The sequence below is a fragment of the Schistocerca cancellata genome, chromosome 2 (genome assembly GCF_023864275.1).
Source record: "Schistocerca cancellata isolate TAMUIC-IGC-003103 chromosome 2, iqSchCanc2.1, whole genome shotgun sequence".
Lineage (NCBI taxonomy): Eukaryota > Metazoa > Arthropoda > Insecta > Orthoptera > Acrididae > Schistocerca > Schistocerca cancellata.
In genome coordinates this window covers 800,396,293-800,413,217 of record NC_064627.1, presented here as the reverse complement: position 1 = coordinate 800,413,217, position 16,925 = coordinate 800,396,293, and the positions used below count along the sequence as shown (strand labels likewise).

General features: G+C 49.3%; 1 protein-coding gene across 1 annotated transcript in view; it reads right to left on the bottom strand.

Moving 5' to 3' along the window:
* The window catches only part of LOC126162660 (vacuolar protein sorting-associated protein 11 homolog), a 202,161-nt gene that overhangs the window by 72,652 nt on the left and 112,584 nt on the right, over nucleotides 1-16,925 (bottom strand). Inside the window, exons 10-14 of the mRNA XM_049919301.1 lie at nucleotides 13,352-13,498; nucleotides 11,614-11,802; nucleotides 11,401-11,523; nucleotides 10,839-10,955; nucleotides 1,483-1,706 (exon numbers count right to left, since the gene is read on the bottom strand). Of these exons, the coding sequence (XP_049775258.1) occupies nucleotides 1,483-1,706; nucleotides 10,839-10,955; nucleotides 11,401-11,523; nucleotides 11,614-11,802; nucleotides 13,352-13,498 (800 nt within the window). The remainder of the gene's footprint in view (nucleotides 1-1,482; nucleotides 1,707-10,838; nucleotides 10,956-11,400; nucleotides 11,524-11,613; nucleotides 11,803-13,351; nucleotides 13,499-16,925) is intronic.

The following is a 16,925-nucleotide window of genomic DNA, read 5'->3' as shown; positions in this document are numbered from 1 at the left end:
TGGCAAGATCTCTTCCTCTTTAACATTTGGGCATTGGATAAAATATAAATCAAATCAATTTTTTATTAACAAATACACTAAGCATACTTTCCAAACTGTACTTTTATTTATATTCAGTCACTGTATCATTTTGACTACTCACACTTCATTGTTTGTTTTTATTTTCTCACTGCACTACTTTTTCGGATCCTCCTTTCGTTACAGATAAGAAACTGACGCTTGAACCCATGACAGGCTTCAAATGTTCCACAATGTTCCAGAAATCCCACAACATTCAAGAGGCTTCTGAATGTTCCACAATGATCTGGGATGTTACTGAACATTCTGGAATCTTTCTGAATGTTCCAGACTATTCCTGAACATTCCAAACCATCCCAGATCATTGTGGAACATTATAGAAGAATGCTGTCGAATGTTCTTGAATGCTCTCAAATGTTCTAGAAATTTCTAGGTGATGAGATTCCAGCCCTTATATTTTCACAAGCATGCACTTCAGATAAAAATGGGATGCTTCTTCATGGCTAGGGGATAGAGGTCTACCACACCATATAACTGCCTTGACTGTACTGGGACTCAGAAATGCGTTTTAGTGGCACACATATTTACACTTACTTTTATAATATATATTGAGTGTTGATTATTCATGAGTGAATTGAGTAGAATTCACAGCCTTTCACTTCCCAACAGCAATAATCAATACAGAAAGTTTAAAAATGAAAAGCAAACAACCTCTTCTGAAAGGACACTCAGAATATAAAATATCTGCAGAAATTTAAATATACGAGACTTGATTATTGGCATTACGGGACACACTTTTACTGAGCTACTGTAAACATTTACACTGGGAAACTGAAAGTGTGAAAAAAATCAAACTCCAACAATTTTTTTCCCCAGGTTCAATATTTACTGAAAATAACACAGCATCAAATTTTCATGCAGATATTTTTATCACTGAAAGTTTATGTTGCCTTGGCTTATGAAGTGAAAATTAAAGTAATATCTAGAAGTCATATGACTGTGTTAACTGCAGGCTTTACACATCCCCTTCTTGATTCTGGGGAAAATGGAGCAGTGTTCCTCCATTTGAATGCACCAATTAATCAAGGGCTGATAACTCAACCATGGTAAGTATTTAGGTAGTTTTCTACATCTTCCAAGGAAAATTTGAAATCATGATACTTATATGTACACAACTACCATTTTTATTTTACAAAACTGAATATATTCAACAAATAGGTGGGGCAGAAGTGCTTTCTTCCATATTCATAGAAGTAGGTGCCATCAATTTCACTCAGTTCCTTATCAATCATCTTGCAGGTAACAGAATATGAAATGCTTAATACGATGGAATGAAGGGTAGATTTGTGAAATAAATCGAAGGAAATAGATTTTTGTATAATGACAATAGTATAAAGAGATTATCTGGAAAAAGTGTAAAGATTAAAAGAGTTTTAAAAGATGTTGCTGCTACAAAGTACTTACAGCTTTCCTTCTTCATAAAGATACAAAATTCCACTTCTAAAGTTGTGGATTTGACAGAGTATAAGTGTTTGATCTTTGTCATAGTTTGCTTCTGAATTTTGTAGCAGGCGGACAACTTTCTGCTCTACTGTACATTTACTTGTTACATCAGAAAGAGATTCCCATAGGTGTAGATAATGTTCAATCAGTGTATTGTACACCAGGGTGCTCCATTTTGTATGGACCTGAAAAAATACTATTATCAGCAGAGACACTACAATACACCCCCATAAAATTTATGTTGCATTAACCTAAGATATACCCTGACTGTACAGTGCTCTTAAAAGTATATGAAGACTGGGTTAATCAATGGAGAAAGTAAGTCAAAGTTAGAATAATTTCATGATATAAACTGCATATGTAAAAACCAGAAAGTACACTATCATTCAGTGTCATCTTCATCAATGCTGGGTTGATTTGCTGGCTTCATGTCAAAGATACAATAGGTAAGGGTGAAAATTATGGTAAGTATGCCTGTATAATATAATAACCTAGAGTGGATTACTACATTATTAGTAATTAGCCACAAAGTAGCTTTACTGAAATTCCCAGTCATTTCCAATCATATCCCATGGCATGAAAAGACATTTCTATATTAATTTCCATACAAGATGTTTAACACTCATGTGAGTGCACATGGGCAGGGCACATGCTGTGTTGTGTTGTGAAGTGGCTGTCTCAAGGAGGCCAAGTGCTTATAGATATGTAATGGGGTGTAACCTATCACTTTCACAACAAGCAAAAGAAGACTGGTGAAACTGTAAGTAAGGTGGTGGTGGTGGTGGTGGTGGTGGTGGTGGTGGTGGTGGTGGTGGTGGTGGTGGTGAGTGGGAGGAATAAGAGGATGAGAACAAAGAGTTTAAGAGGAGAGGACTGTGTGGGAGGAAAGGGAATGTATGGGGGGTAGAAGTGTGTAACAAGGGTTGGTGTGTGTAAAGGAAAGAAGAGTGTGCATAGGAGAGGGGAGAGGAGAGTGAAGAGGGGTGTGAGAGGGGAACATGCAGAGGAGAGGGGTGAGAGGGGAGCATGCAGAGAGGATGGGTGTGAGAGTAAAGCATGCAGAGGGGGGCTGAGTGGGAAGTGTGCAGAGGGAGGGGTGAGAGCCAAGTGTGCAGAGGGAGGGGTGAGAGCCAAGTGTGCAGAGGGAGGGGTGAGATACGAGTGTGCAGAGGGAGGGGTGAGAGGTGAACATGCAGAGAGGAGTGTGCAGAGGGAGGGGTGACAGGGGAGCGTGCAGAGGAGAGGGTGCAGAGGAGAGCGTGCAGAGGAGAATGTGTAGAGGAGAGCGGGCAGAGGAGAGTGGGCAGAGGAGAGTGAGGTGTGGGGGTGGGAATGGAGTGTGCAGAGGGGGTGGGGGTGAGATGGGAGCTCACAGATGGGGTTGTGGCGACAGGAGAGCATAATGAGGCTAGGGGTGAGAGGGGAACATAATGTGGGGAAGGGTGAGAATGGAGGGGGCGTGAGAGGCGAGGGGGCGTGATAGGCGAGGGGGCGTGATAGGCGAGGGGGCGTGATAGGCGAGGGGGGGTGATAGGCGAGGGGGGGTGATAGGCGAGGGGGGGTGATAGGCGAGGGGGGGTGATAGGCGAGGGGGCGTGATAGGCGAGGGGGCGTGATAGGCGAGGGGGGGTGATAGCTGACGCGGGTGAGAGGTGAGGGGGTTGAGAGGTGAGGGGGTTGAGAGGTGAGGGGGTTGAGAGGTGAGGGGGTTGAGAGGTGAGGGGGTTGAGAGGTGAGGGGGTTGAGTGGTGAGGGGGGATAGAGGTGACGGGGGATAGAGGTGACGGGGGATAGAGGTGACGGGGGATAGAGGTGACGGGGGTTAGAGGAGACGGGGGTTAGAGGAGACGGGGGTTAGAGGAGACGGGGGTTAGAGGAGACGGGGGTTAGAGGAGACGGGGGTTAGAGGAGACGGGGGTTAGAGGAGACGGGGGTTAGAGGAGACGGGGGATAGCGGTGACGGGGGATAGCGGTGACGGGGGATAGCGGTGACGGGGGATAGCGGTGACGGGGGATAGCGGTGACGGGGGATAGCGGTGACGGGGGATAGCGGTGACGGGGGATAGCGGTGACGTGGGATAGCGGTGACGGGGGATAGCGGTGACGGGGGATAGCGGTGACGGGGGATAGCGGTGACGGGGGATAGCGGTGACGGGGGATAGCGGTGACGGGGGATAGCGGTGACGGGGGATAGCGGTGACGGGGGATAGCGGTGACGGGGGATAGCGGTGACGGGGGATAGCGGTGACGGGGGATAGCGGTGACGGGGGATAGAGGTGACGGGGGATAGAGGTGACGGGGGATAGAGGTGACGGGGGATAGAGGTGACGGGGGATAGAGGTGACGGGGGATAGAGGTGACGGGGGATAGAGGTGACGGGGGATAGAGGTGACGGGGGATAGAGGTGACGGGGGATAGAGGTGACGGGGGTGAGAGATGAAGGGGTGAGTGATGAAGGGGTGAGAGGGGAGGAGGGGAGGAGAGGAGGGTGCGAGAGGGGAGGAGGGGAGGGTGGGAGAGGGGATTAGCAGAGGGTACGAGAGGGGAGGAGCAGAGGGTACGAGAGGGGAGGAGCAGAGGGTACGAGAGGGGAGGAGCAGAGGGTGCGACAGGGGAGGAGCGGAAGGTACGAGAGAGGAGGGGCAGAAGGTACGAGATGGGATGGACGGAGGGTACGACAGGGGATGGGCGGAGGGTACGACAGGGGATGGGCGGAGGGTACGACAGGGGATGGGCGGAGGGTACGACAGGGGATGGGCGGAGGGTACAAGAGGGGAGGACATGTGGGGAGGGAGGGGAGGAGGTGTGGGCATGGAGGGGAGGAGGTGTGGAGATGGAGGGGAGGAGGTGTGGAGATGGAGGGGAGGAGGTGTGGAGAGGGAGGGGAGGAGGTGTGGGGAGGGAGGGGAGGAGATGTGGGGAGGGAGGGGAGGCGGCGTGGGGAGGAAGGGGAGGAGGTGTGGGGAGGGAAGGGAGGAGGTGTGGGGAGGGAAGGGAGGAGGTGTGGGGAGGGAGGGGAGGAGGTGTGGGGAGGGAGGGGAGGAGGTGTGGGGAGGGAGGGGAGGAGGTGTGGGGAGGGAGGGGAGGAGGTGTGGGGAGGGAGGGGAGAAGGTGTGGGGAGGGAGGGGAGGAGGTGTGGGGAGGGAGGGGAGGAGGTGTGGGGAGGGAGGGGAGGGAGGGGAGGATGTGTGGTAAGAGGGGAGGAGGTGTGGGGAGAGGGGAGGAGGTGTGGGGAGAGGGGAGGTGAGGGGCTGAGAGGGGAAGAGGCGAGGGGGAGAGACGGGAGGGGGAGGGGGGAGGTGTGAGAGGGGAGACGGGTGAGAGGGGAGGGGGGAGGGGTGAGAGTGGGGATGGTGAGAGGGAAGGATGTGGGGTGGTGAGAGGGGAGGGAGGAGGGGTGAGAGTGGGGATGGTGAGAGGGAAGGATGTGGGGAGGTGAGAGGGGAGGGGTGAGAGTGGGGATGGTGAGAGGGAAGGATGTGGGGAGGTGAGAGGGGAGGAGGGGTGGGGTGAGAGTGGAGGAAGGGAGGGGTGAGAGGGGAGGAGGTGGGGGCTGAGAGGTGAGGGGTGGGAGAGGAGGCGGTGAGAGGGGAGGGGTGCGAAGGGGGTTTGCGAGGGGAGGGGGTAAGAGGGGAGAGGGTGAGAGGGGTGGAGATAAGGTGGTGGGAGGGGAGGAGGTGAGGGGAGGAGGTGAGGGGAGGAGATGAGGGGAGGAGATGAGGTGGCGAGAGGGGGGAGGGGAGGGGGCAAGAGGGGAGGGGAGGGGGCGAGAAGGGAGGGGGCGAGAGGGGAGGGGGAGGGGCGAGAGGGGTGGAGGTGATAGGGGGGCAGGTCAGGGTGTGAGAGGGGGGCAGGTCAGGGTGTGAGAGGGGGGCAGGTCAGGGTGTGAGAGGGGCGGCTGTGAGAGGGGAGGAGGTGAGAGGTGAGGAGGTGAGGTGGCGAGAGGGGAGGTGGCGAGAGCAGAGGAGGTGAGAGGATGGGAGGGGAGGGATCATTGGGGAGGAGGTCACGGGTGATGGGGTCAGAGGAGAAGGAGTGAGAAGGGCGGAGTGAGAGGGGACGGGGTGAGAGGGGTGGGGGTGAGAGGGGTGGGGGTGAGAGGGGCGGAGTGAGAGGGGACGGAGTGAGAGGGGTAGGGTGAGAGGGGTGGGGGTGAGAGGGGCTGGATGAGAGGGGAGTGGGTGAGGGGAGGGGGTGAGAGGGTAGGGGGTGAGAGGGTAGAGGGTCAGGGGGAAGGGGGAAGGGGTCAGGGGGAAGGGGTCAGGGGGAAGGGGTCAGGGGGAGGGGGTTAGAGGAGAAGGGGTCAGGGAGGATGGGGTCAGGGAGGATGGCGTGAGAGGGGAGGGATTGAGACAGAGGGGGCGAGACAGAGGGGGCGAGACAGAGGGGGCGAGACACAGGGGGCGAGACAGAGGGGGCGAGACAGAGGGGGCGAGACAGAGGGGGCGAGACAGAGGGGGCGAGACAGAGGGGGCGAGACAGAGGGGGCGAGACAGAGGGGGCGAGACAGAGGGGGCGAGAGAGGAGGTGTGTGGGGGAGGAGGTGTGTGGGGGAGGAGGTGTGTGGGGGAGGAGGTGTGTGGGGGAGGAGGTGTGTGGGGGAGGAGGTGTGTGGGGGAGGAGGTGAGAGGGGAGGAGGTGAGAGGGGAGGAGGTGAGAGGGGAGGAGATGAGGGGGAGGAGGTGAGAAGGGGAAGGGGGTGAGAGGGGAGGGGGAGAGGGGTGTGAGGGAGACAGGGCACGGTAAGAGAGGGGAGCTTAAGAGAGGGGAGCTTAAGAAAGGGGAGGTTAAGAGAGGGGAGCCTAAGAGAAGGGAGGTTAAGAGAGGGGAGTTTAAGAGAGGGGAGTTTAAGAGAGGGGAGGGTAAGAGAGGGGAGTGTAAGAGGGGGGAGGTATTAGAGGGGGGACAGTTTGAGAGGGGGTGATGGTTACAGGGGGAGAGGGGAGCGTGCGAGAGGGGAGCGTGCGAGAGGGGAGCGTGCGAGAGGGGAGCGTGCGAGAGGGGAGCGTGCGAGAGGGGAGCGTGCGAGAGGGGAGCGTGCGAGAGGGGAGCGTGCGAGAGGGGAGCGTGCGAGAGGGGAGCGTGCGAGAGGGGAGCGTGCGAGAGGGGAGCGTGCGAGAGGGGAGCGTGCGAGAGGGGAGCGTGCGAGAGGGGAGCGTGCGAGAGGGGAGCGTGCGAGAGGGGAGCGTGCGAGAGGGGAGCGTGCGAGAGGGGAGCGTGCGAGAGGGGAGCGTGCGAGAGGGGAGCGTGCGAGAGGGGAGCGTGCGAGAGGGGAGCGTGCGAGAGGGGAGCGTGCGAGAGGGGAGCGTGCGAGAGGGGAGCGTGCGAGAGGGGAGCGTGCGAGAGGGGAGCGTGCGAGAGGGGAGCGTGCGAGAGGGGAGCGTGCGAGAGGGGAGCGTGCGAGAGGGGAGCGTGCGAGAGGGGAGCGTGCGAGAGGGGAGCGTGCGAGAGGGGAGCGTGCGAGAGGGGAGCGTGCGAGAGGGGAGCGTGCGAGAGGGGAGCGTGCGAGAGGGGAGCGTGCGAGAGGGGAGCGTGCGAGAGGGGAGCGTGCGAGAGGGGAGCGTGCGAGAGGGGAGCGTGCGAGAGGGGAGCGTGCGAGAGGGGAGCGTGCGAGAGGGGAGCATGCGAGAGGGGAGGGAATGAGTGGTGAGCGAATGAGAGGGGAGTGGGTGGGAGGGGGGTGAGTGGAGAGGGTGTGAGTGGGGAGTGAGTGAGAGGGGACGAGGTGAGAGAGATGGGGGTGAAGGGAACGTGCAGAAGAGAAAGGGGTAAAGGGTAGCGAGCAGGGGGAAAGAGTAGCGAGCAGGGGGAAAGGGTAGCGAGCAGGGGGAAAGGGTAGCGAGCAGGGGGAAAGGGTAGCGAGCAGGGGGAAAGGGTAGCGAGCAGGGGGAAAGGGTAGCGAGCAGGGGGAAAGGGTAGCGAGCAGGGGGAAAGGGTAGCGAGCAGGGGGAAAGGGTAGCGAGCAGGGGGAAAGGGTAGCGAGCAGGGGGAAAGGGTAGCGAGCAGGGGGAAAGTGTAGCGCGCAGGGGGAAAGTGTAGCGCGCAGGGGGAAAGTGTAGCGCGCAGGGGGAAAGTGTAGCGCGCAGGGGGAAAGTGTAGCGCGCAGGGGGAAAGTGTAGCGCGCAGGGGGAAAGTGTAGCGCGCAGGGGGAAAGTGTAGCGCGCAGGGGGAAAGTGTAGCGCGCAGGGGGAAAGTGTAGCGCGCAGGGGGAAAGTGTGGCGCGCAGGGGGGAAAGTGAAGCGCGCAGGGGGAAAGTGTAGCGCGCAGGGGGAAATTGTTGTGCACAGGGGGAAAGTGTAGTGCGCAGGGGGAAAGTGTTGCGCGCAGGGGGAAAGTGTTGCGCGCAGGGGGAAAGTGTAGCGCGCAGGGGGAAAGTGTAGCGCGCAGGGGGAAAGTGTAGCGCGCAGGGGGAAAGTGTAGCGCGCAGGGGGAAAGTGTAGCGCGCAGGGGGAAAGTATAGCGCGCCAGAGGGAGGAACATGAGTGCAGAGGGAGGAACACGAAAGCAGAGGGAGGAACACGAGTGCAGAGGGAGGAACACGAGTGAAGAGGGACAAAGACGAGTGCAGAGGGACAAAGACGAGTGCAGAGGGACATAGACGAGTGCAGAGGGACAAAGACGAGTGCAGAGGGACAAAGACGAGTGCAGAGGGACAAAGACGAGCGCAGAGGGACAAAGACGAGTGCAGAGGGACAAAGACGAGTGCAGAGGGACAAAGACGAGTGCAGAGGGACAAAGACGAGTGCAGAGGGACAAAGACGAGTGCAGAGGGACAAAGACGAGTGCAGAGGGACAAAGACGAGTGCAGAGGGACAAAGACGAGCGCAGAGGGACAAAGACGAGCGCAGAGGGACAAAGACGAGTACTGAGGGACAAAGACAAGTACTGAGGGACAAAGACGAGTACTGAGGGACAAAGACGAGTTCTGAGGGACAAAGACGAGTACTGAGGGACAAAGACGAGTATTGAGGGACGATGAAGAGTATTGTGTTAGGAAGAGGAATATTGAGAGAGTAAAAGGAGTGTGGAAAGAGTAAGAGGTGTGTGGAAAGAGGAAGATGAGTGTAGAACAGGAAGAGGAGTGTGGAGGGAGATAGAGGAGTGTACATGGGGAGTTGAGCATGTAGAGGAAAAATCAATGTCTAGGGGGAAGAGAAGCATGTAGGACATAGAGGAGAGGGTAGGGAGGAGTATGTAGGGAATAAGAGGAGAGGGTAGGGAGGAGTATGTAGGGAACAAGAGGAGTGTGTAGGGGAGAAGAGGAGTATGAGGGGAGAAGAGGAGTGTGGACAAGAGAAGAGGGATGCGTAGCGGAGAAGATAGGTGCATAGGGGAGACAAAGTCTACTTGGCAGAGAAGAGGAGAGGCATGTGTATACACGTGGGGGGCAAGTCTGGTCCGGGAGGGCACGATCTGTCCAGGGAGGCACGATCGGTCCCGGGGGCTAACGATCTGTCGCCGGGGTGGGGGTGGGGGCACGATCTGTCATGGGGGGGCCCGATCTCTCATGGGGGGGAGGGGGCGATCTGTCAAGGGGGGCCCGATCTGTCATGGGGGGGGCCCGATCTGTCATGGGGGGGGCCTGATCTGTCCAGGGAGGTGGGGAGGGCACGATCTGCCCAGGGGCACGGGAGGTCGAGAGGGGCCACGGGAGGTCGAGAGAGGGCACAGGCTGTGGAGGGGAGAAGAGTGGTCAAGTGGAGAACTGCTGTGAAAGAATGACAAGGTGTGCAAAGGGGAGAAGGGCAGTGTATTGGGGAGAAGGGCAGTGTATTGGGGAGAAGGGCAGTGTATTGGGGAGAAGGGCAGTGTATTGGGGAGAAGGGCGGTGTATTGGGGAGAAGGGCAGTGTAGGGGAGAGTGTCTTCACTCCCTTGTGCTCAAACTACAGTACTGTGATTCTGACAGAAAGTGAGGCACTGTTTTCTCTCACCAGGACAAATGGAGAATTGGGCTGGTACTACAGGCATGCTTGGATAGCTGAGGTAGTTAAGGCGATCACTTGTAACAAGTGGGAAATCCAGTTCTGTGTCCTAGTCCGGCTCAAATTCTCATTTCTTCTGAAATATTCTACAGCTAATGCGGGACCATAATTACAACTTGTGAATTGCTTCTCAAGTAAATAATTAACGAACATTTTCAATAAAATTGAGGAAATATATGGCTCAGCTGACTGAATACTGTAGTCAACACAGTTATGAACTTTATTTAAAATGAATACTGTAGTGTCACGAAATTCACTCAAATATGATGACAGATTTACAAAAGGTAAAAAAAAAAAAAGTCTGTTCTGCCTCGAGCTGAAGAATATAAACTATAGCAAGTGCAACTAAATTACATAAAATAGCAAAATACTTTGCACAGTCCCCGATACATTTTTAAGCTTGAGGATCACCAATCCTGAGCATACCCATGCGTTGGATGTTGATTAAAGTATTCTAAAACGTAGTCATATTTAAATTTCTTTGTAGGTATGAAATTGAACCATGTACTTCACAGTGGTTAGCTGTGTCAGAAATCTTGGAGGGACTGGCTGGAGAACAGCAGATATATTTATCTCATACCATTCACGAGCACTTGTTAGTCATTTGGTGAACTGTTGTCACTTTCAGTCTCCAATGAAATAACATCATATTCTTCTCCATTTTCTGAGCAGTTAAATTCAATGTCAAACTCAGAATCACTATAGCCATCAATTTTTGGTAGCACTGCCAAATCAGCAATACAGGACGAAGTCTGAAAGCAGGTGTTTGTTGTCAAGAATCCAAAGCTGCATGCAGTAAATGCAATATCTGGTGGCAATCATCTCAGCAAAAAAGCATGACAGCCAGACTAAAAATATAGGACTGGATGTTCTCTAGCAGCCCAACACTTAACTATCAGCATCAAAACAGATATGAATGAGGTTTTATTTTTTCCGAGTTCTAGTCTGAAGTTGTCTGAATAGATGCGGGATTTTAAGTTTCTGTCAAAATAATAAAAATGAAATAACTGGGGATTTTATGTCAAGATGTTAGGCACAACTTTTCATACTTTTCATACTTTTTTCTGATATAGCCATTGGCAGAATCTGGAAAAGTAACTTTTGGTTTTGGAAGGTTGATGTTTGATCTGCTACAATGCGCATGACATCTTGTGAGAAAGACAAACCTGTACTGCAAACTGACTTTATCTATGTCTTAATGTAATTTATATGCAGTAAATTCTATTTTTGCAATTCACATTTAGGTGGTAAAGCAACACTTGTGACTGACAACTATCACATAAATTTACATTATAAAAAGCACGCACACGTAAGTGCATGCAGAAGTACTCACCTTCACTAAATGTTCAAGAAATTCCACAAGCCTCTCAGAATTATTTAGGAACAGATGAATGAAATCTTCTGGGTTTGCTCGTTCCACGTGCAAAGAAGAAGAACCATCCAACATACTCTAAAACAATATCAATTACAATAACTAACAACTAGCAAAACCAAGCATTATTATTGTCATCTGATAATAAAGCATTTGATAAACACTTTTGTATCAAACAACGGAAAATCCAGGTATGAATATCATCAATGTAGGTAAACACAGAATACTACTTACCATCCAGAAGACACGTCAAGTTGCAGACAGGCACAATTAAAAGACACTTTTAAATGTGCCTGTCTGCAACTTGACATGTCTACTTCAAGGTAAGTAGCAACCTGTCTTTTTCTACATTGATGATACTTTTGTGTCAAGCATTTTTCGTATTCACTGCAAAAAATTTTACTTAACATTATTTATAAAATTGTGTGGGATACTTGTAAAATAGAACACACAATCTTCTTGAGACATTGTAATTGATGAACCATGCAACAGAACTTGGCAATTATAGTATCAGACCATTTACCTGATCAACAAGAGGTTTGTTACTTGGTCTATAATCTGTACACAATCTTTTCAGAAACTGTGTTGCTTCATCTGGAGCATGTTGGATCAAAATATTTCCATATTTCTTCATATTTGACTCAGCCTGAATAAAAGAAAAATTAGAATACATGTGCGTAATTTTTGCTTAGATGTAACAATATAAAATTAAACTAAATCACACTAATTACCCTACCTCTTCAAATTCCAAGCTGCCTATGTATTCCAGTGCTTCTTTATACTTCAGAAGATCTTCTATCTGAATCTTTAAATACCAACTATGCATACCATGTTTTTTTGCTAGCATAAGAGCATCCTCTCTAGATACTTGGCGGCATACTTTAATAGCGATTTCAACATCAAAATCAACTTCACGGTCTTTGGTCTGAAAATATTATAATTTATTTGCGACATTAATTGTGTAGTGTCTCACACTTTACCATAAAACAAACATCACTATTCAAAGAGTTTTTCGTGCACTTCTACATACTAAACTGCAGTGTGGTCTTATATATAAATGGGTCGGTCATAAATCACTTTACAAAATGTTTTCTTCCGTCATTTAAATTTTCTTTTTAAGTCCAGAGGACTAATCTGGCTCTGCAGGTGAAAGAAAGAGGGGGAAGAGAGGGTCTGGAGAATTTGCAGCCACACATGGCGTACTATTATGATCAATGAACTGGCAATACATGTGATGGATTACATTGCCCATCCACTGGAGAAACCTTGTGTATTTCCTAAAACAGCTTCATTTTAGTGAACTTGGGCTAACGACAAGTTTAAATATGCTCTCTATCTTTTTGTTAAGCAACGAATTTGAGAAGAATATATAAATGAAGTGCTTATATTTACCGAGCAGGGTGGTGCAGTAGTCAAGAACACTGGACTCGCATTTCGGAGGACGATGGTTCAAACCCATCTTCGACCATCCTGATTTAGGTTTTCCATTATTTCCATAAATCGTTTCAGGCAAATGCCGGGATGGTTCCTTTGAAAGGGCATGGGCGATTTCCTTCCTAATCCTTTCCTAATCCAAGCTTGTGCTCCGTCTCTAATGACCTCGTTGTTGATGGGACGTTAAACACTAATCTCTTCCTACTACTACTTATGTTATGCTACTAAAGGACTGCATGCTACGAAAGAAGCACCACCTTGTAAAGGGTTCGCTACAACTTTTCGCTACAGCTGCATTTTGTCAGGCATTATACTATGGACAGATATAATTAATAACTCAACATCAGAATGCAAGATGTGCCACCTTATCTTCATTCTATTAATTATTGTACATTCCCCATCAAAGTATACCAACAAGGTAAAAACTAACTGTGGAGTTATCTACTTTTACTGACAACTCCAGTGCAAAACTGTATATTGTTTTGCAATGGCACAACCATCACAAATATTGCACTAGAACCAATAAACACACGCAAAAGGCCTGGTTGTTTTAAGTCTTATAATATCACTGACCTCAAGCAGTAACAACACAGTAGGCATTAACATATGAACATTAATTTACTTTCATTGGTGTAACAGACAAGCATAGCTGGAAACCTGCACTAAAAAGCATTTGATAAAACTAATTTTCACTGTTGAAAATATTATTAGCTTCTCAAAGTGGCTGATATCTAACTAATGTAAGTGTATATATCTGTTATAGTGTTACATTCCTTATTTTCAATATTGTTAGAGGTACAGCCCCTTGTATTTAATGGTAAACTCTACACATGACCATTCAACTTAATCACATCCCCCTCTCTCTGCCACCCTCTTTGAAAGGAACAATATTCAAGATTCAAGCTTAAACAAAAATCTTGTAGCTAGTGTAATGTCACTGAAATACGTACAACAGAGCACTTAAGGCTCTTCATTTTGTGATAGCTGAACTTCTGCATTAGGATGTGCACTTGGTAGAAGAACTTCATCATTGAACTTACCATGATAAATTCCTTAAGTTTTTCTGTATTATTCAACTTTGTGTAACAGTTGAGTAATAATGTTGTATGATCCTCAGTTGCAAGACCTTGTTTATGCAGAGCTTGCAGATACGTTGTTAATTTATCAATATGCTGAGAATCCAGAAACTGAAATCAAAACAGAAAGCATAAGCATTCATACACTGACTAGACCAATAAAAATAATTTTAAAAAATATTTATTTGATCTCTCTGTCATGCGATTTGGTTATGGCAAAATACATTTAGCAATAACTGCTCATTAAAAATACATTTTAAAATAATTAAGACATTCACAATGCATAAATTTATCGTGAAACTACAGCAAGAATCTGGTAAATAACTTTCAGATTTTGTAGAAACTATAGTGATGTCAAGAGGCAGGAGGTTCACTGTTTTGGTGATCCTCTTGATCTTCATACAACTGGTTTAGAATTTCTTCCAAAAATTTAGCCAGGATGGTTGGCTGAGGGGTTAAGGGACTAAACAACAAGATCATCAGTGTCTCAATTAAGGGATAGTCCATTTGGAGTTTGTGAGATGAGCCATAAATTTGACTGAATTGTCATACTCCGGCAAAAATTGGTTGAGGCGACTGAGGGACTAAACAACAAGGTCATCAGTCTCTTGTTGAATACGGAGTCCATCTAGAGTTAGTGGAATGAGCCTTAAAATTGAATTAATTGTGATAGTTTGTAGGAGTGGTAAAATTGAGATACTGAAAGCAATATTGGTGCCAAAAATAAGAAACAACTGAATGAGAGATAAAAGCATATAGGCAGGGCCAATCTACAGGCCAGAGAGCAGACAATACCCCCCACCCCACACCTCTCCCTCCGGACTCATCTGCGGCTAGACCAGGGCCGGCCAGAAATTCTGCACGCGTGCGGTGCTCCTGCACATGTGCAACTTCCGGGTCACAGCGTGCACACCGCAGCCCTCAGCGTTCATGTAGTGTATGTTTCTACGCACAGATGTCACTTTATCCACTTGCTGAGATACTCTGTACCGGCGCATTCTAGTGCTCTTCCCACAGCTTGCAAGCCAGCCATGGGAAGGTATTTTGCATATTAAACATTTAAAATACTGTCACAGTCTACTCATTGAGACGTCTACTTTTATGTTAACAGTTTAACCCAGTAAGACAAGTAATACAGTTAACAACCGTGGGTTTTTATTAAGGCAGCTTGACTGACGGCACATAAATACGCGTAATGTTTTTGATCTAGTATTTAAAAAAGAAGGCACTTAGCGACTTCCAATGAACCTTAATCATGATTTCAAATAACATTAAACTAATGCAAGGTTTCCATAACTAACTCTCGGTGCCCTCAGTTACAGCCATTGATGTTTGATCGAAACGACTGAGAACATAGATCTACCGTCCTTTGCTTTTTCACAGTACCTGCCATTTCTCAGTACTTCTCTGTTAAGGTTACGGTCACCAGGGGTAAACGAGACTGGGTATGTTGTACCACATAAACAGGGAAGAGGAGCCACCGCCGTTCATTTAGGACACCTGTCGAATAACAGATGTCGCTTTGAAGACCAAATATGTCTGCTTGCATCTGTATATGTGTGGATGGATATGTGTGTGTATGCGAGTGTATACCCGTCCTTTTTTCCCCCTAAGGTAAGTCTTTCCGCTACCGGGACTGGAATGACTCCTTACCCTCTCCCTTAAAACCCACATCCTTTCGTCTTTCCCTCTCCTTCCCTCTTTCCTGATGAGGCAACAGTTTGTTGCGAAAGCTTGAATTTTGTGTGTATGTTTGTGTTCGTTTGTGTGTCTGTCGACCTGCCAGCACTTTCATTTGGTAAGTCACATCATCTTATATATATATATATATATATATATATATATATATATTTAAAAAGAAAGATGATGAGACTTACCCAACAAAAGCGCTGGCAGGTCGATAGACACACAAATAAACACAAACATACACACAAAACTCTAGCTTTCGCAACCAACGGTTGCCTCGTCAGGAAAGAGGGAAGGAGAAGGAAAGACAAAAGGATATGGGTTTTAAGGGAGAGGGTAAGGAGTCATTCCAATCCCGGGAGCGGAAAGACTTACCTTAGGGGGAAAAAAGGACAGGTATACACTCGCACACACACACATATCCATCCATACATACAAGACACAAGCAGACATTTGTAAAGGCAAAGAGTTTGAGCAGAGATGTCAGTCGGGACGGAAGTATAGAGGCAAAGATGATGTTGAAAGACAGGTGAGGTATGAGCGGCGGCAGATTGAAATTAGGAATTAGCGGAGATTGAGGCCTGGCGGATAGCGAGAAGAGAGGATATGCTGAAGGGCAAGTTCCCATCTCCGGAGTTCTGACAGGTTGGTGTTAGTGGGAAGTATCCAAATAACCCGGACGGTGTAACACTGTGCCAAGATGTGCTGGCCGTGCACCAAGGCATGTTTAGCCACAGGGTGATCCTCATTACCAACAAACACTGTCTGCCTGTGTCCATTCATGCGAATGGACAGTTTGTTGCTGGTCATTCCCACATAGAACGCTTCACAGTGTAGGCAGGTCAGTTGGTAAATCACGTGGGTGCTTTCACACGTGGCTCTGCCTTTGATCGTGTACACCTTCCGGGTTACAGGACTGGAATAGGTGGTGGTGGGAGGGTGCATGGGACAGGTTTTACACCGGGGGCGGTTACAGGGGTAGGAGCCAGAGGGTAGGGAAGGTGGTTTGGGGATTTCATAGGGATGAACTAAGAGGTTACGAAGGTTAGGTGGACGGCGGAAAGACACTCTTGGTGGAGTGGGGAGGATTTCATGAAGGATGGATCTCATTTCAGGGCAGGATTTGAGGAAGTCGTATCCCTGCTGGAGAGCCACATTCAGAATCTGATCCAGTCCCGGAAAGTATCCTGTCACAAGTGGGGCACTTTTGGGGTTCTTCTGTGGAAGGTTCCGGGTTTGAGGAGATGAGGAAGTGGCTCTGGTTATTTGCTTCTGTACCAGGTCGGGAGGGTAGTTACGGGATGCAAAAGCTGTTTTCAGGTTGTTGGTGTAATGGGTCAAGGATTCCGGACTGGAGCAGATTCGTTTGCCACGAAGACCTAGGCTGTAGGGAAGGGACCGTTTGATGTGGAATGGGTGGCAGCTGTCATAATGGAGGTACTGTTGCTTGTTGGTGGGTTTGATGTGGACGGACGTGTGAAGCTGGCCATTGGACAGGTGAAGGTCAACGTCAAGGAAAGTGGCATGGGATTTAGAGTAGGACCAGGTGAATCTGATGGAACCAAAGGAGTTGAGGTTGGAGAGGAAATTCTGGAGTTCTTCTTCACTGTGAGTCCAGATCATGAAAATGTCATCAATAAATCTGTACCAAACTTTGGGTTGGCAGGCCTGGGTAACCAAGAAGGCTTCCTCTAAGCGACCCATGAATAGGTTGGCGTACGAGGGGGCCATCCTGGTGCCCATGGCTGTTCCCTTTAATTGTTGGTATGTCTGGCCTTCAAAAGTGAAGAAGTTGTGGGTCAGGATGAAGCTGGCTAAGGTAATGAGGAAAGAGGTTTTAGGTAGGGCGGCA